Source organism: Chiloscyllium plagiosum, unplaced genomic scaffold (assembly GCF_037043375.1).
Source record: "Chiloscyllium plagiosum isolate Xiang-an unplaced genomic scaffold, Cpla_swu_hap1 HiC_scaffold_45, whole genome shotgun sequence".
NCBI classification, from domain to species: Eukaryota; Metazoa; Chordata; class Chondrichthyes; order Orectolobiformes; family Hemiscylliidae; genus Chiloscyllium; species Chiloscyllium plagiosum.
Genome location: NW_028270183.1, coordinates 1,486,040 through 1,504,866, shown reverse-complemented (window position 1 = coordinate 1,504,866; position 18,827 = coordinate 1,486,040). Strand labels below are relative to the sequence as shown.

General features: G+C 52.2%; 1 protein-coding gene across 3 annotated transcripts in view; it reads right to left on the bottom strand.

Annotated features, from left to right (window-relative positions):
- pde4a (phosphodiesterase 4A, cAMP-specific) overlaps positions 1 to 18,827 on the bottom strand; it is a 734,216-nt gene that overhangs the window by 316,487 nt on the left and 398,902 nt on the right. Inside the window, exon 1 of one of the 3 annotated variants that reach the window (XM_087983114.1) lies at positions 14,883 to 16,209. The exons of the other annotated variants lie outside the window; for them this stretch is intronic. Within the exon in view, the coding sequence (XP_087839240.1) occupies positions 14,883 to 15,169 (287 nt within the window). The 5' untranslated portion in view covers positions 15,170 to 16,209. Of the gene's footprint in view, positions 1 to 14,882; positions 16,210 to 18,827 lie in introns of those variants that run through there. 3 annotated transcript variants of the gene reach the window in all.

The following is an 18,827-nucleotide window of genomic DNA, read 5'->3' as shown; positions in this document are numbered from 1 at the left end:
AGGGTCTGAGAGTGGGGGTCACTGTGTGTCTGTGAGGGTCTGAGAGGGGGGTCACTGTGTGTGTGTGAGGGTCTGAGAGTGGGGGTCACTATGTGTGAGGGTCTGAGAGCGGGATCACTGTGTGTGAGGGTCTGAGAGTGGGGGTCAATGTGTGTGAGGGTCTGAGAGTGGGGGACACTGTGTGTGAGGGTCTGAGAGTGGGGTCACTGTGTGTGAGGGACTGAGAGTGGAGGACACTATGTGTGAGGGTCTGAGATTGGGGTCATTGTGTGTGAGGGTCTGAGAGTGGGGGTCATTATGTGTGAGGGTCTGAAACTGGAGTCACTGTGTGTGAGGGTCTGAGAGTGGGGTCACTGTGTGGGAGGGTCTGAGAGTGGGGTCATTGTGTGTGAGGGTCTGAGAGTGGGGTCATTATATGTGAGGATCTGAGAGTGGGGTCATTGTGTGAGAGGGTCTGAGAGTGGGGTCACTGTGTGTGAGTGTCTGAGAGTGGGGTCACTGTGTGTGAGGGTCTGAGAGTGGGGGTCAATGAGTCTGAGGGTCTGAGAGTGGGTTCATTGTATGAGGGTCTGAGAGTAGGGGTCACTGTGTGTGAGGGTCTGAGAGTGGGCGTCACTATGTGTGTGTGATGGTCTGAGAGTGGCGTCACTGATTGTGAGCTTCTGAGAGTGTGGGTCTCTGTGTGTGTGAGGGTCTGAGAGTGAATTAATTGTGTGTGTGGGTCTGAGAGTGGGGTCACTGTGTGTGAGGGTCTGAGAGTGCGGGTCACTGTTTGTGTGTGAGGGTCTGAGAGTGGGGTCATTGTGTGTGAGGGTCTGAGAGTGGGGGTCACTGTGTGTGAGGGTCTGAGATTGGGGTCACTGTGTGAGGGTCTGAGGGGGGGTCACTGTATGTGAGGGTCTGAGAGTGGGGTCACTGTATGTGAGGGTCTGAGAGTGGGGGTCACTGTGTGTGAAGGTCTGAAAGGGGGGGACACTGTGTGTGTGTGAGGGTCTGAGAGTGGGGTCACTGTGTGTGAGGGTCTGAGAGTGTAATCTCTGTGTGTGTGTGTGATGGTCTGAGAGTGGGATCACTGTGTGAGAGAGTGACTGTGTGTGTGAGGGTCTGAGAGTGGGGGTCACTATGTGTGAGGGTCTGAGAGTGCGGGTCACTGTGTGTGTGTGAGGGTCTGAGAGTGGGGTCACTGTGTGAGGGTCTGAGAGTGGGGGTCACTGTGTGTGAGGGTCTGAGAGTGGGGTCACTGTGTGTGTGTGAGGGTCTGAGTGTGGGGTCACTGTGTGTGAGGGTCTGAGAGTGGGATAACTGTGTGTGTGTGAGTGTCTGAGAGTGGGAGACACTGTGTGAGAGGAACTGAGAGTGGGGGTCACTGTGTGAGAGGGTCTGAGAGTGGGGGTCACTGTGTGTCTGTGAGGGTCTGAGAGGGGGGTCACTGTGTGTGTGTGAGGGTCTGAGAGTGGGGGTCACTATGTGTGAGGATCTGAGCGCGGGATCACTGTTTGTGAGGGTCTGAGAGTGGGGGTCAATGTGTGTGAGGGTCTGAGAGTGGGGGTCACTGTGTGTGAGGGTCTGAGATTGGGGTCACTGTGTGAGGGTCTGAGGGGGGGTCACTGTATGTGAGGGTCTGAGAGTGGGGTCACTGTATGTGAGGGTCTGAGAGTGGGGGTCACTGTGTGTGAAGGTCTGAAAGGGGGGGACACTGTGTGTGTGTGAGGGTCTGAGAGTGGGGTCACTGTGTGTGAGGGTCTGAGAGTGTAATCTCTGTGTGTGTGTGTGATGGTCTGAGAGTGGGATCACTGTGTGAGAGAGTGACTGTGTGTGTGAGGGTCTGAGAGTGGGGGTCACTATGTGTGAGGGTCTGAGAGTGCGGGTCACTGTGTGTGTGTGAGGGTCTGAGAGTGGGGTCACTGTGTGAGGGTCTGAGAGTGGGGGTCACTTTTTGTGAGGGTCTGAGAGTGGGGTCACTGTGTGTGTGTGAGGGTCTGAGTGTGGAGTCACTGTGTGTGAGGGTCTGAGAGTGGGATAACTGTGTGTGTGTGAGTGTCTGAGAGTGGGAGACACTGTGTGAGAGGAACTGAGAGTGGGGGTCACTGTGTGAGAGGGTCTGAGAGTGGGGGTCACTGTGTGTCTGTGAGGGTCTGAGAGGGGGGTCACTGTGTGTGTGTGAGGGTCTGAGAGTGGGGGTCACTATGTGTGAGGATCTGAGCGCGGGATCACTGTGTGTGAGGGTCTGAGAGTGGGGGTCAATGTGTGTGAGGGTCCGAGAGTGGGATCACTGTGTGTGAGGGTCTGAGAGTGGGGGACACTGTGTGTGAGGGTCTGAGAGTGGGGTCACTGTGTGTGAGGGACTGAGAGTGGGGGACACTATGTGTGAGGGTCTGAGAGTGGGGTCATTGTGTGTGAGGGTCTGAGAGTGGGGGTCATTATGTGTGAGGGTCTGAGACTGGAGTCACTGTGTGTGAGGGTCTAAGAGTGGGAGTCACTGTGTGTGTGAGGGTCTGAGAGTGGGGTCACTGTGTGTGAGGGTCTGAGAGTGGGGTCATTATATGTGAGGATCTGAGAGTGGGGTCATTGTGTGAGAGGGTCTGAGAGTGGGGTCACTGTGTGTGAGGGTCTGAGAGTGGGGTCATTGTGTGTGAGGGTCTGAGAGTGGGGTCATTATATGTGAGGATCTGAGAGTGGGGTCATTGTGTGAGAGGGTCTGAGAGTGGGGTCACTGTGTGTGAGTGTCTGAGAGTGGGGTCACTGTGTGTGAGGGTCTGAGAGTGGGGGTCAATGAGTCTGAGGGTCTGAGAGTGAAATCTCTGTGTGTGTGTGTGAGGGTCTGAGAGTGAATTAATTGTGTGTGTGGGTCTGAGAGTGGGGTCACTGTGTGTGAGGGTCTGAGAGTGCGGGTCACTGTTTGTGTGTGAGGGTCTGAGAGTGGGGTCATTGTGTGTGAGGGTCTGAGAGTGGGGGTCACTGTGTGTGAGGGTCTGAGATTGGGGTCACTGTGTGAGGGTCTGAGGGGGGGTCACTGTATGTGAGGGTCTGAGAGTGGGGTCACTGTATGTGAGGGTCTGAGAGTGGGGGTCACTGTGTGTGAGGGTCTGAAAGGGGGGGACACTGTGTGTGTGTGAGGGTCTGAGAGTGGGGTCACTGTGTGTGAGGGTCTGAGAGTGAAATCTCTGTGTGTGTGTGTGAGGGTCTGAGAGTGGGATCACTGTGTGAGAGAGTGACTGTGTGTGTGAGGGTCTGAGAGTGGGGGTCACTATGTGTGAGGGTCTGAGAGTGCGGGTCACTGTGTGTGTGTGAGGGTCTGAGAGTGGGGTCACTGTGTGAGGGTCTGAGAGTGGGGGTCACTGTGTGTGAGGGTCTGAGAGTGGGGGTCACTGTGTGTGTGTGAGGGTCTGAGAGTGGGATCACTGTGTGAGAGAGTGACTGTGTGTGTGAGGGTCTGAGAGTGGGGGTCACTATGTGTGAGGGTGTGAGAGTGGGGGTCACTGTGTGTGTGTGATGATCTGAGAGTGGGGTCACTGTGTGAGGGTCTGAGAGTGGGGGTCACTGTGTGTGAGAGTCTGAGAGTGGGGGTTACTGTGTGTGTGTGAGGGTCTGAGAGTGGGGTCACTGTGTGTGAGGGTCTGAGAGTGGGGGTCACTGTGAGTGTGAGGGTCGGAGAGTGGGGTCACTGTGTGTGATGGTCTGAGAGTGGGGGTCACTGTGTGTGAGGGTCTGAGAGTGGGGTCACTGTGTGTGAGTGATGGTCTAAGAGTGGGGTCACTGTGTGTGAGTGTCTGAGAGTGGGAGTCACTGTGTGTGTGATGGTCTGAGAGTGGGGGTCACTGTGTGTGAGGGTCTGAGAGTGGGAGTCACTGTGTGTGAGGGTCTGAGAGTGGCATCACAGTGTGTGTGATGGTCTCAGAGTGGGGTCACTGTGTGTGAGGATCTGAGAGTGGGAGTCTCTGTGTGTGAGGGTCTGAGAGTGGGGTCACTGTGTGTGAGGGTCTGAGAGTGGGGTCACTGTGTGTGAGGGTCTGAGAGTGGGGGACACGATGTGTGAGGGTCTGAAAGTGGGGTCATTGTGTGTGAGGGTCTAAGAGTGGGAGTCACTGTGTGTGAGGGTCTGAGAGTGGGGTCATTATATGTGAGGGTCTGAGAGTGGTGTCACTGTGTGTGAGGGTCTGAGAGTGAGGTAAATGTGTGTGAGTGTCTGAGTGGGGTCACTGTGTGTGAGGGTCTGAGAGTGGGGGACACTATGTGTGAGGGTCTGAGAGTGGGAATCACTGTGTGTGTGAGGGTCTGAGAGTGGGGTCACTGTGTGTGAGGGTCTGAGAGTGGGGGGTCATTATGTGTGAGGATCTGAGAGTGGGGTCCTTATATGTGAGGATCTGAGAGTGGGATCACTGTGTGTGAGGGTCTGAGAGTGAGGTAATTGTGTGTGAGGGTCTGAGAGTCTGGTAAATGTGTGTGAGTGTCTGAGAGTGGGGTCACTGTGTGTGTGAGGGTCTGAGAGTGGGGTCACTGTGTGTGTGAGGGTCTGAGAGTGGGGTCACTGTGTGTGTGAGGGTCTGAGAGTGGGGTCACTGTGTGTGAGGGACTGAGAGTGGGGGACACTATGTGTGAGGGTCTGAGAATGGGGTCACTGTGTGTGTGAGGGTCTGAGAGTGGGGGACACTATGTGTGAGGGTCTGAGAATGGGGTCACTGTGTGTGTGAGGGACTGAGAGTGGGGGACACTATGTGTGAGGGTCTGAGAATGGGGTCACTGTGTGTGTGAGGGACTGAGAGTGGGGGACACTATGTGTGAGGGTCTGAGAGTGGGGTCACTGTGTGTGTGAGGGTCTGAGAGTGGGGTCACTGTGTGTGAGGGACTGAGAGTGGGGGACACTATGTGTGAGGTTCTGAGAATGGGGTCACTGTGTGTGAGGGTCACTGTGTATGTGTGTGGGTCTGCGAGTGAGGTCACCATGTGTGTAATGGTCTGTGAGTGGGGTCATTGTGTGAGGGTCTGAGAGTGGGGGTCACTGTGTGTGTGTGTGTGTGTGTAAGGGTCTGAGAGTGGGGTCATAGTGTGTGAGGGTCTGTGAGTGGGGTCATTGTGTGTGAGGGTTTGAGAGTGGGGTCATTGTGTGAGAGGGTCTGAGAGTGGGGTCACTGTGTGTGAGGGTTTGAGAGTGGGGTCACTGTGTGTGAGGGTTTGAGAGTGGGGTCATTGTGTGAGAGGGTCTGAGAGTGGGGGTCACTGTGTGTGAGTGTCTGAGAGTGGGGTCACGGTGTGTGAGTGTCTGAGAGTGGGGTCACTGTGTGTGAGGGTATGATAGTGGGGATCACTGTGTGTGAGGGTCTGAGAGTGGGGTCACTGTGTGTGAGGGTCTGAGAGTGGGGGTCACTGTGTGTGAGGGTCTGAGAGTGGGGTCACTGTGTGTGAGGGTCTGAGAGTGGGGGTCACTGTGTGTGAGGGTCTCAGAGTGGCGTCACTGTGTAAGAGGGTCTGAGAGTGGGGTCACTGTGTGAGAGGTTCTGAGAGTGGGGTCACTGTGTGTATGTGATGGTCTGAGAGTGGTGTCACTGATTGGGAGGGTCCGAGAGTGTGGGTCTCTGTGTGTGTGAGGGTCTGAGAGTGGGGTCACTGTGTGTGAGGGTCTGAGAGTGGGGTCACTGTGTGTGTGTGAGGGTCTGAGAGTGGGAGACACTGTGTGAGAGGAACTGAGAGTGGGGGTCACTGTGTGAGAGGGTCTGAGAGTGGGGGTCACTGTGTGTCTGTGAGGGTCTGAGAGGGGGGTCACTGTGTGTGTGTGAGGGGTCTGAGAGTGGGGGTCACTATGTGTGAGGGTCTGAGAGCGGGATCACTGTGTGTGAGGGTCTGAGAGTGGGGGTCAATGTGTGTGAGGGTCTGAGAGTGGGATCACTGTGTGTGAGGGTCTGAGAGTGGGGGTCACTGTGTGTGAGGGTCTGAGAGTGGGGTCACTGTGTGTGAGGGACTGAGAGTGGGGGACACTATGTGTGAGGGTCTGAGAGTGGGGTCATTGTGTGTGAGGGTCTGAGAGTGGGGGTCATTATGTGTGAGGGTCTGAGACTGGAGTCACTGTGTGTGAGGGTCTCAGAGTGGGAGTCACTGTGTGTGTGAGGGTCTGAGAGTGGGGTCACTGTGTGTGAGGGTCTGAGAGTGGGGTCATTGTGTGTGAGGGTCTGAGAGTGGGGTCATTATATGTGAGGATCTGAGAGTGGGGTCATTGTGTGAGAGGGTCTGAGAGTGGGGTCACTGTGTGTGAGTGTCTGAGAGTGGGGTCACTGTGTGTGAGGGTCTGAGAGTGGGATCACTGTGTGTGAGGGTCTGAGAGTGGGATCACTGTGTGTGTGTGAGGGTTTGAGAGTGGGGTCACTGTGTGTGAGGGTTTGAGAGTGGGGTCATTGTGTGAGAGGGTCTGAGAGTGGGGGTCACTGTGTGTGAGGGTATGATAGTGGGGATCACTGTGTGTGAGGGTCTGAGAGTGGAGTCACTGTGTGTGAGGGTCTGAGAGTGGGGGTCACTGTGTGTGTGAGGGTCTGAGAGTGGGATCACTATGTGTGAGGGTCTGAGAGTGGGGGTCACTATGTGTGAGGGTCTGAGAGCGGGATCACTGTGTGTGAGGGTCTGAGAGTGGGGGTCAATGTGTGTGAGGGTCTGAGAGTGGGATCACTGTGTGTGAGGGTCTGAGAGTGGAGGTCACTGTGTGTGAGGTTCTGAGAGTGGGGTCACTGTGTGTGAGGGACTGAGAGTGGGGGACACTATGTGTGAGGGTCTGAGACTGGAGTCACTGTGTGTGAGGGTCTAAGAGTGGGGTCACTGTGTGTGAGGGTCTGAGAGTGGGGTCATTGTGTGTGAGGGTCTGAGAGTGGGGTCATTATATGTGAGGATCTGAGAGTGGGGTCACTGTGTGTGAGGGTCTGAGAGTGAGGTAATTGTGTGTGAGTGTCTGAGAGTGGGGTCACTGTGTGTGAGGGTCTGAGTGGGGTCACTGTGTGTGGGGGTCTGAGAGTGGGGTCATGGTGTGTGAGTGTCTGAGAGTGGGGTCACTGTGTGTGAGGGTATGATAGTGGGGATCACTTTGTGTGAGGGTCTGAGAGTGGGGTCACTGTGTGTGAGGGTCTGAGAGTGGGGGTCACTGTGTGTGAGGGTCTGAGAGTGGGGTCACTGTGTGTGAGGGTCTGAGAGTGGGGGTCACTGTGTGTGAGGGTCTCAGAGTGGGGTCACTGTGTAAGAGGGTCTGAGAGTGGGGTCACTGTGTGAGAGGTTCTGAGAGTGGGGTCACTGTGTGTATGTGATGGTCTGAGAGTGGTGTCACTGATTGGGAGGGTCCGAGAGTGTGGGTCTGTGTGTGTGTGAGAGTCTGAGAGTGGGGTCACTGTGTGTGAGGGTCTGAGAGTGGGATAACTGTGTGTGTGAGAGGGTCTGAGAGTGGGAGACACTGTGTGAGAGGAACTGAGAGTGGGGGTCACTGTGTGAGAGGGTCTGAGAGTGGGGGTCACTGTGTGTCTGTGAGGGTCTGAGAGGGGGGTCACTGTGTGTGTGTGAGGGTCTGAGAGTGGGGTCACTATGTGTGAGGGTCTGAGAGCGGGATCACTGTGTGTGAGGGTCTGAGAGTGGGGGTCAATGTGTGTGAGGGTCTGAGAGTGGGATCACTGTGTGTGAGGGTCTGAGAGTGGGGGTCACTGTGTGTGAGGGTCTGATAGTGGGGTCACTGTGTGTGAGGGACTGAGAGTGGGGGTCATTATGTGTGAGGGTCTGAGACTGGAGTCACTGTGTGTGAGGGTCTAAGAGTGGGAGTCACTGTGTGTGTGAGGGTCTGAGAGTGGGGTCATTGTGTGTGAGGGTCTGAGAGTGGGGTCATTATATGTGAGGATCTGAGAGTGGGGTCACTGTGTGTGAGGGTCTGAGAGTGAGGTAATTGTGTGTGAGTGTCTGAGAGTCTGGTAAATGTGTGTGAGTGTCTGAGTGGGGTCACTGTGTGTGAGGGTCTGAGAGTGGGGGACACTATGTGTGAGGGTCTGAGAGTGGGGTCACTGTGAGTGAGGTCACTGTGTATGTGTGTGGGTCTGCGAGTGAGGTCACCATGTGTGTAATGGTCTGTGAGTGGGGTCATTGTGTGAGGGTCTGAGAGTGGGGGTCACTGTGTGTGTGTGTGTGTGTGTGTGTGTAAGGGTCTGAGAGTGGGGTCACTGTGTGTGAGGTTCCGAGAGTGGGGTCATTGTGTGTGAGGGTCTGAGAGTGGGCTCATTGTGTGTGAGGGTTTGAGAGTGGGGTCATTGTGTGAGAGGGTCCGTGAGTGGGGTCATTGTGTGTGAGGGTCTGAGAGTGGGGTCACTGTGTGTGAGGGTCTGAGAGTGGGGTCACTGTGTGTGAGGGTCCAAGAGTGGGGTCATTGTGTGTGAGGGTCTGAGAGTGGGCTCATTGTGTGTGAGGGTTTGAGAGTGGGGTCATTGTGTGAGAGGGTCTGAGAGTGGGGGTCACTGTGTGTGAGTGTCTGAGAGTGGGGTCACTGTGTGTGAGTGTCTGAGAGTGGGGTCATTGTGTGAGAGGGTCTGAAAGTGGGGTCTCTGTGTGTGAGGATCTGAGAATGGGATCACTGTGTGTGTGTGAGGGTCTGAGAGTGAGGTCACTGTGTGTGTGTGAGGGTCTGAGAGTGGGGGTCACTATGTGTGTGTGTGAGGGTCTGAGAGTGAGGGTCACTGTGTGTGAGTGTCTAAGAGTGGGGTCACTATGTGTGAGGGTCTAAGAGTGTGGGTCACTATGTGTGTGTGATGGTCTGAGAGTGGGGTCACTGTGTGTGATGGTCTGAGAGTGGGGGTCACTGTGTGTGAGGGTCCGAGAGTGTGGGGGTCACTGTGAGTGTGAGGGTCTGAGAGTGGGGTCATTGTGTGTGAGGGTCTGAGAGTGGGGTCATTATATGTGAGGATCTGAGAGTGGGGTAATTGTGTGTGAGTGTCTGAGTGGGGTCACTGTGTGTGAGGGTCTGAGAGGGGGGTCACTGTGTGTGTGTGAGGGTCTGAGAGGGGGGTCACTGTGTGTGTGTGAGGGTCTCAGAGTGGAGTCACTGTGTGTGAGGGTCTGAGAGTTGGGTCACTGTGTGTGAGGGTCACTGTGTATGTGTGTGGGTCTGCGAGTGAGGTCACCATGTGTGTGAGGGTCTGAGAGTGGGGTCATTGTGTGTGAGGGTCTGAGAGTGGGGTCACTGTGTGTGAGGGTCTGAGAGTGGGGTCACTGTGTGTGAGGGTCTGAGAGTGGGGTCACTGTGTGTGAGGGTTTGAGAGTGGGGTCATTGTGTGAGAGGGTCTGAGAGTGGGGGTCACTGTGTGTGAGGGTCCAAGAGTGGGGTCATTGTGTGTGAGGGTCTGAGAGTGGGCTCATTGTGTGTGAGGGTTTGAGAGTGGGGTCATTGTGTGAGAGGGTCTGAGAGTGGGGGTCACTGTGTGTGAGGGTCCAAGAGTGGGGTCATTGTGTGTGAGGGTCTGAGAGTGGGGTCATTGTGTGAGAGGGTCTGAGAGTGGGGTCTCTGTGTGTGAGTGTCTGAGAATGAGATCACTGTGTGTGTGTGAGGGTCTGAGAGTGAGGTCACTGTGTGTGTGTGAGGGTCTGAGAGTGGAGGTCACTATGTGTGAGGGTCCAAGAGTGGGGTCATTGTGTGTGAGGGTCTGAGAGTGGGGTCATTGTGTGTGAGGGTTTAAGAGTGGGGTCATTGTGTGAGAGGGTCTGAGAGTGGGGGTCACTGTGTGTGAGTGTCTGAGAGTGGGGTCACTGTGTGTGAGTGTCTGAGAGTGGGGTCATTGTGTGAGAGGGTCTGAAAGTGGGGTCTCTGTGTGTGAGGATCTGCGAATGGGATCACTGTGTGTGTGTGAGGGTCTGAGAGTGAGGTCACTGTGTGTGTGTGAGGGTCTGAGAGTGGGGGTCACTATGTGTGTGTGTGAGGGTCTGAGAGTGAGGGTCACTGTGTGTGAGTGTCTAAGAGTGGGGTCACTATGTGTGAGGGTCTGAGAGTGTGGGTCACTATGTGTGTGTGATGGTCTGAGAGTGGGGTCACTGTGTGTGATGGTCTGAGAGTGGGGGTCACTGTGTGTGAGGGTCTGAGAGTGGGGGGTCACTGTGAGTGTGAGGGTCTGAGAGTGGGGTCATTGTGTGTGAGGGTCTGAGAGTGGGGTCACTGTGTGTGAGTGTCTGAGAGTCTGGTAAATGTGTGTGAGTGTCTGAGTGGGGTCACTGTGTGTGAGGTTTTGAGAATGGGATCACTGTGTCTGTGAGGGTCTGAGAGGGGGGTCACTGTGTGTGTGTGAGGGTCTCAGAGTGGAGTCACTGTGTGTGAGGGTCTGAGAGTGGGGTCACCATGTGTGTAATGGTCTTTGAGTGGGGTCATTGTGTGAGGGTCTGAGAGTGGAGGTCACTGTGTGTGAGGGTCTGAGAGTGGGGTCATTGTGTGTGAGGGTCTGAGAGTGGGGTGATTTTGTGTGAGGGTTTGAGAGTGGGGTCATTGTGTGAGAGGGTCTGAGAGTGGGGTCACTGTGTGTGAGTGTCTGAGAGTGGGGTCATTGTGTGTGAGGGTCTGAGAGTGGGGTGATTTTGTGTGAGGGTTTGAGAGTGGGGTCATTGTGTGAGAGGGTCTGAGAGTGGGGTCACTGTGTGTGAGTGTCTGAGAGTGGGGGTCACTCTGTGTGTGTGTGTGTGTGTGAGGGTCTGAGAGTGGGGTCACTGTGTGTGAGGGTCTGAGAGTGGGGTCATTGTGTGTGAGGGTCTGAGAGTGGGGTGATTTTGTGTGAGGGTTTGAGAGTGGGGTCATTGTGTGAGAGGGTCTGAGAGTGGGGTCACTGTGTGTGAGTGTCTGAGAGTGGGGTCATTGTGTGAGAGTGCCTGAGAGTGGATGTCACTGTGTGTGTGAGGGTCTGAGAGTGGGGTCTCTGTGTGTGAGGATCTGAGAATGAGATCACTGTGTGTGTGTGAGGGTCTGAGAGTGGGGGTCACTGTGTGTGTGTGAGGGTCTGAGAGTGGGGGTCACTATGTGTGTGTGTGAGGGTCTGAGAGTGAGGGTCACTGTGTGTGTGTCTAAGAGTGGGGTCACTGTGTGTGAGGGTCTGAGAGTGGGGGTCTCTCTGTGTGTGATGGTCTGAGAGTGGGGGTCTCTCTGTGTGTGATGGTCTGAGAGTGGGGTCTCTGTGTGTGAGGATCTGAGAATGGGATCACTGTGTGTCTGTGAGGGTCTGAGAGGGGGGTCACTGTGTGTGTGTGAGGGTCTGAGAGTGGGGGTCACTGTGTGTGTGTGCGGGTCTGAGAGTGGAGTCACTGTGTGTGAGGGTCTGAGAGTGGGGGTCACTGTGTGTGAGGGTCTGAGAGTGGGTTCATTGTATGAGGGTCTGAGAGTAGGGGTCACTGTGTGTGTGTCTGAGAGTGGGCGTCACTATGTGTGTGTGATGGTCTGAGAGTGGCGTCACTGATTGTGAGGGTCTGAGAGTGAGGTAATTGTGTGTGAGGGTCTGAGAGTGGGGTCACTGTGTGTGAGGGTCTGAGAGTGCGGGTCACTGTTTGTGTGTGAGGGTCTGAGAGTGGGGTCACTGTATGTGAGGGTCTGAGAGTGGGGGTCACTGTGTGTGAAGGTCTGAAAGGGGGGGGGACACTGTGTGTGTGAGGGTCTGAGAGTGGGGTCACTGTGTGTGAGGGTCTGAGAGTGAAATCGCTGTGTGTGTGTGTGAGGGTCTGAGAGTGGGATCACTGTGTGAGAGAGTGACAGTGTGTGTGTGAAGGTCTGAGAGTGGGGGTCACTATGTGTGAGGGTGTGAGAGTGGGGGTCACTGTGTGTGTGTGAGGGTCTGAGAGTGGGGTCACTGTGTGAGGGTCTGAGAGTGGGGTCACTGTGTGTGAGTGGCTGAGAGTGGGGTCATTGTGTGAGAGGGCCTGAGAGTGGATGTCACTTTGTGTGAGAGGGTCTGAGAGTGGGGTCTCTGTTTGTGAGGATCTGAGAATGGGATCACTGTGTGTCTGTGAGGGTCTGAGAGGGGGGTCACTGTGTGTGTGTGAGGGTCTGAGAGTGGGGGTCACTGTGTGTGTGTGAGGGTCTGAGAGTGGGGTTCACTATGTGTGTGTGTGAGGGTCTGAGAGTGAGGGTCACTGAGTGTGAGTGTCTAAGAGTGGGGTCACTGTGTGTGAGGGTCTGAGAGTATGGGTCACTATGTGTGTGTGATGGTCTGAGAGTGGGTGTCTCTGTGTGTGTGATGGTCTGAGAGTGGGGGTCACTGTGTGTGAGGGTCTGAGAGTGGGGGGTCACTGTGAGTGTGAGGGTCTGAGAGTGGGGTCTCTGTGTGTGAGGATCTGAGAATGGGATCACTGTGTGTCTGTGAGGGTCTGAGAGGGGGGTCACTGTGTGTGTGTGAGGGTCTGAGAGTGGGGGTCACTGTGTGTGTGTGAGGGTCTGAGAGTGGAGTCACTGTGTGTGAGGGTCTGAGAGTGGGGGTCACTGTGTGTGAGGGTCTGAGAGTGGGTTCATTGTATGAGGGTCTGAGAGTAGGGGTCACTGTGTGTGTGTCTGAGAGTGGGCGTCACTATGTGTGTGTGATGGTCTGAGAGTGGCGTCACTGATTGTGAGGGTCTGAGAGTGTGGGTCTCTGTGTGTGTGAGGGTCTGAGAGTGAGTTAATTGTGTGTGAGGGTCTGAGAGTGGGGTCACTGTGTGTGAGGGTCTGAGAGTGCGGGTCACTGTTTGTGTGTGAGGGTCTGAGAGTGGGGTCATTGTGTGTGGGGGTCACTGTGTGTGAGGGTCTGAGAGTGGGGTCACTGTGTGAGGGTCTGAGGGGGGGTCACTGTATGTGAGGGTCTGAGAGTGGGGTCACTGTATGTGAGGGTCTGAGAGTGGGGGTCACTGTGTGTGAAGGTCTGAAAGGGGGGGACACTGTGTGTGTGTGAGGGTCTGAGAGTGGGGTCACTGTGTGTGAGGGTCTGAGAGTGAAATCTGTGTGTGTGTGTGTGTGTGTGAGGGTCTGAGAGTGGGATCACTGTGTGAGAGAGTGACTGTGTGTGTGAAGGTCTGAGAGGTGGGGTCACTATGTGTGAGGGTGTGAGAGTGGGGGTCACTGTGTGTGTGTGAGGGTCTGAGAGTGGGGTCACTGTGTGAGGGTCTGAGAGTGGGGGTCACTGTGTGTGAGCGTCTGAGATTGGGGGTCACTGTGTTTGTGTGAGGGTCTGAGAGTGGGGTCACTGTGTGTGAGGGTCTGAGAGTGGGGGTCACTGTGAGTGTGAGGGTCTGAGAGTGGGGTCACTGTGTGTGATGGTCTGAGAGTGGGGGTCACTGTGTGTGAGGGTCTGAGAATGGGGTCACTGTGTGTGAGTGATGGTCTAAGAGTGGGGTCACTGTGTGTGTGTCTGAGAGTGGGAGTCACTGTGTGTGTGATGGTCTGAGAGTGGGGGTCACTGTGTGTGAGGGTCTGAGAGTGGGGGTCACTGTGTGTGAGGGTCTGAGAGTGGGAGTCACTGTGTGTGAGGGTCTGAGAGTGGCATCACTGTGTGTGTGATGGTCTCAGAGTGGGGTCACTGTGTGTGAGGGTCTGAGAGTGGGAGTCACTGCGTGTGAGTGATGATCTTAGAGTGGGGTCACTGTGTGTGAGGGTCTGAGAGTGGGGTCATGTGTATGAGGGTGTGAGAGTGGGAGTCACTGTGTGTGAGGGTCTGAGAGTGGGGTCACTGTGTGTGAGGGTCTGAGAGTGGGGTTCACTGTGTGTGAGGGTCTGAGAGTGGGAGTCACTGTGTGTGAGTGATGGTCTAAGAGTGGGAGTCACTGTGTGTGTGAGGGTCTGAGAGTGGGGGTGACTGTGAGTGTGAGGGTCTGAGAGTGGGGTCACTGTGTGTGATGGTCTGAGAGTGGGGGTCACTGTGAGTGTGAGGGTCTGAGAGTGGGGTCACTGTGTGTGATGGTCTGAGAGTGGGGGTCACTGTGTGTGATGGTCTGAGAGTGGGGTCACTGTGTGTGAGTGTCTGAGTGGGGGTCACTGTGTGTGAGGGTCTGAGAGTAGGGTCACTACTGCCAGCAATTTGTTTCTTAAATGCCACTTCACAATTGAGACAGAAATCAAAAAGATGAGATAGTTCGAGAAGCTATGTTGGAGTTAATCTTGTGAAAAACACGTTGGGACTTTGTGCGCTGGGTATGTGATAAGTGCTGAAACCGCCTGTCAGATAACATCAGTTACATTTCATGGTTCATCAACACAATCATTTTAACAACACATTTACCATTTCAATAAATAGTCTCATTAGTTCATTGGCCTTTATCAGTTGGAGTACACTGCTGGTTTAATGCGTGATTCTCATTCCTCCTCTCCGTCAGTGAGTAAGGAACCCTCAGACCCTGTCCCCGGTCGGGGAGTGAGGGACCATCAGACCCTGTCCCCGGTCGGGGAGTGAGGGACCATCAGACCCTGTCCCCGGTCGGGGAGTGAGGGACCATCAGACCCTGTCCCCGGTCGGGGAGTGAGGGACCATCAGACCCTGTCCCCGGTCGGGGAGTGAGGGACCATCAGACCCTGTCCCCGGTCGGGGAGTGAGGGACCATCAGACCCTGTCCCCGGTCGGGGAGTGAGGAATCCTTGATTTCTTCAGCCCTGGATAAACTATGGTGATCGAATCAGTTTTGCCCTGCTGCAGTCAAATACCTGGTAGGGGAATACCATCATCCTGTCACACCCTGTAAAAACTCTTGTAAGTTTCAATGAGATCACCTCTTAATCTTTAAAACTTTAAAGAATATAGACTTAGTTTTCGAAAATCTGTCCTTGTAAAATAATCTCACCATCTCGGGGTTTAGTCTGCTGAACCTCTACTGTACTCCCTGTATGATAAGTACATCCCTCTTTAGATAATGTGACAGAAAGACAAGATGTTGCTTGAGACCCTTACCTAGTGTGACTACCGGAACGTTGCCTGAACTCACGAATACTCCTGTTTAAAAGCAATTTTCGAAAGAGCTGTGGTGAATTCCGTGGTGAACGCCGTGGAGACAAAGGACCAACTCCACACAGCCGCGGACGGAATTGGTCCAAACCATCTGTGTCCAAGGAATTTGGGAAAAATGCATCATCCTCAATGTCTCCTTGCGATGATATCTCCCCCAAAAGATTGGCAGACCAGCTTGGGGAGTTTGGGACTTCCAGCTGGGAGCAATGTGAAACAGAACTTCCCTCCATTCAGCAAGTGGTAATGCGCTGACTCCTTGTGTATGACTGGTCAGTCCCTGACAGGGGGTTGCAGATCAAGAAAAGCAGGCATCGGTTGGAAAATGGCAAGCTGTTCAACATTGCTGAATATCAGTGATACACCGCAGTTATGCATGTATCATTTAATCCTTTTGTTGCTTGTAGCCTTTTTAATGTCGAAATGTATTTAAAAGTGAAAAGCAGAATTTTCTGTCTCTAGTATGGTACATGTTTCTAATGTCTGTTGATTTTTCTCACTATATTCCAGACATAAGTTATAAGTAAGTTCATGTATTAAATTCATGCTAATTTGTAATTATCGATCATTTTTAGCTAAATCGGTAGAATCGTTAGCTGGCTTGAGTATATTTTACACTCAGTTAGAAAATGTAGATTCCTTTGAATGACATCTAGCTTCCTTCACTCAGAGATTCTGCAGAAATCAGTTCCAAACTTTCCATTGAAGTATCACTTGCCTGCACTGGGTTTCAGCTTATCAAATCCCCTCATTTACTCCCTCCATTGAAGAGTCAGTAGATTAACTTGTCTCATTCATTTTTTCCATGAGTTACTGTCCATGCGAGTGGCATAGATTCAGGCTTGCTTTCCAGCTGCCGATTAGTACACATTGCTGTACACTCCTCCTTTCTGTTTGTTTGTCACAAGGTTCTCAAATACCATAATGAGACACACCCTTAAACGCCTGGTCACTGCCAACTGTACAGTGTCGACTGGTTTGCCTCAAATTGGAGCCTCCACACCCCCGTACTGTCCTGGAGGGAGAGTTAACCTGCCCCTCCTTCGTGCTCTATTTAACCAACCACTCTCTACAAGTCCCACCAGGAAGTTCAACTTTCCCTTGACGTCAGTTATAGTTCAAGTTAAGTGGTCACTGGAAATCACTGAAAGTCCAAACTTGGTTGTACATGCAGTGTCTCCTGTCTGAGTGGCTCACAGCTAACACTAAATAACCACACTACTCAAAGCACTTCACAAATAAAACAGAAACCTTTTTGGTGAACAAGCAAAGATTTGAGGAAAACATTAACTTGTTGAGTTTCTGTGTAATCTGATCAACTACAATTTAACCCCTGGTGTACCAGTTTCCCTTGAAGGTTTGCATGTTTCTTTAGCATTTCAAACTTACCTCAGTGAATTTTCTGATTAAACTGAACCAGATTGGGAATTCTCTGGAAGTACGTGGAACACACTGTTTTATTTCTGATTATGCTAAGCCTTAAATATCTCTGCGCAATAGTCAATGTTGAAAATGTGTTGCTGGAAAAGCGCAGCAGGTCAGGCAGCATCCAAGGAACAGGAGAATCGACGTTTCGGGCATAAGCTTATGCCCGAAACGTCGATTCTCCTGTTCCTTGGATGCTGCCTGACCTGCTGCGCTTTTCCAGCAACACACTTTCAGCTCTGATCTCCAGCATCTGCAGCCCTCACTTTCTCACAATAGTCAATGTTCCAAGAAAGAATCCCTGTCAATCTATAGCAGTATAGCTCAAGCAGAAAAACTGCAGGTCAAGGACATAGTGTCTGTGAGTTGTTTACAATGCTGTCTGATAGGACATTCTTTCACACTGGAAGGAATCCAACACCTGATCTCCCACATCCTTCTCACTGCTAGTGATCTGGGTAACACTGATCTCCCGCACGTCCGAATGATTGCACCTATACTAAAACTTGAAACGGCAGGTTGCTTTAAAATAGGCTGATATCCAAACAGAAGGCTGGGGTACTGTTACAAATGGTCCAACCTTCATTTGCTTTCTGGTCAGTTGGGATGGCAGTATTTCAAGAGATGGAATTAAGAACATGATATAAAAAATATATTGGTTGAAGTGAGATATTGGAATGCTTTACTGAACAACTCTACCAATAATGTGGTTACTTCTGTGCAGCTTGTTCATCAGTGGTTGTGAGTGTTTGAAATGTCTGAAACTTGATTCACAAGCCCTGTTATTTTCAGGAAACCTCTCCTTTAATCAACCTATTCAGAGATGTTATTATACACCTCTGGAGCAGCTGAGAGTTGAACATTGGTATCCTGGCTTGGAGGCAGGGATACAACCACCACACCACAAAAGGCCCAGAAACATCTCTTATATATGTTAAATCAAGCTGCACAGGCAGATGAAATCGAACCCAGGCTTCCTGACTGTGCCACAAGAGGGCCCAGAAATCTTTCTTATTCAGTAATTGGAAAGTGCTCTCACCTTGCACACTGGATTGATGGGCAATTAAAAATGTGTCTTCTAGGAAGGCTGCAGAGGTTAGTGAGCAGTTCCTAAGAGAACATTTGCAGGTACTAATGTGATCATAATTCAACATTAATTGGACAATCATCTTCAAAACACAGAAGGGTCTCATGATGCACGGAGTGTTCTGGTGTTTCTCTGAAGACGGTTATTGATTGGACTTTGTTGATGGGTTTCTATGAACAGTTGCTGCAGGAAGTGCCTGACACTAACAGTAGGTGCAAGGAGAGAAAAGTTCCTTCACTGATCCACCACAGCTTAATGAGAAGAAAGGACAGCATTAATGTAGAACAAAACCAGATACAAAGCAGCTCCTTCCTTGGCTGACATAATCTTAATACAGGACAGAGTGTTGATTGCAGATGCTGGAGGTCAGAGTTGAGACTGTAGTGCTGGAAAAGTACAGCAGGTCAGGCAGCATCCGAGGAGCAGGGGAATCGATGTTTTGGGTATTCCTGATGAAGGGCTTTTGCCCGAAACATCGCATCTCCTGCTCTTTGGGTGCTGCCTGCATTATCTTAAACCACTCTTTCCCGTGTACATCACGACACTATTGTTACATGTTTCCAGTTTTTCCTTTTTCGGTTGAAATAAAATTGAATTTGCAGCCTTCAGCAACATTATTAAAGTAAATAAGCAGCTTGATTTCCTCCGGTTTGCTGCATTTTATTTACAGAGTTCCTGGGCTTCTAGCCAGTAGCAGTCTGTTACACATTGCCACACAAGGAAATTTCATTCCTCAAACAATTCAACTTACTGCGTGGCATTTCTGGGCTGACATTAGTCGTCTTCTAAATTAGGCAAATCACAACAGCAGCGACTTTATTTATGCAGGGCATTCAACACTGAAAATTGTCCCAAGATTCTTCACAGGAGCTTTATCAAACAATGTTTGACACTCATCACAAAAGGACAGGTGACCAAAAGTTGGATCAGAAAGAGGACAGATAGGGAAGTGGAAAGGTTTTGGCAGGTAGTATAGATAGATCTTAGGGCCTTGGCAGCTGAAGACATGGGAAGTGAAGAAAATGGTGCATGTTGAGGAGGTCAGAGTTGAAGGAGCTCTTAGAAAAAAATGATTGAAAACAAAAGATGAGAACTTTAAACTTGAGGCATTGTAGTCATCCACTTTTCAACATTAATGGATTCTGTTGAAATTTAGAAGATACTGAATTGTTAGACATTCTTTGAATCAAATAGTGTTTTCTCGAGGAATCAGATGAACAGTTTAATGGGAGTTGTAAGCAATCTGCTGATTAGAGAATGTCGCATGATTACTTTGGGAAAAAAAACAAGGAAACCTTTTTAGGGTGGTTCAAGATCAGCTTCTTCCCTGCTGTTATGATACTGCTGAATGGACCTCTCTAACTTCAAATAATGTTGAC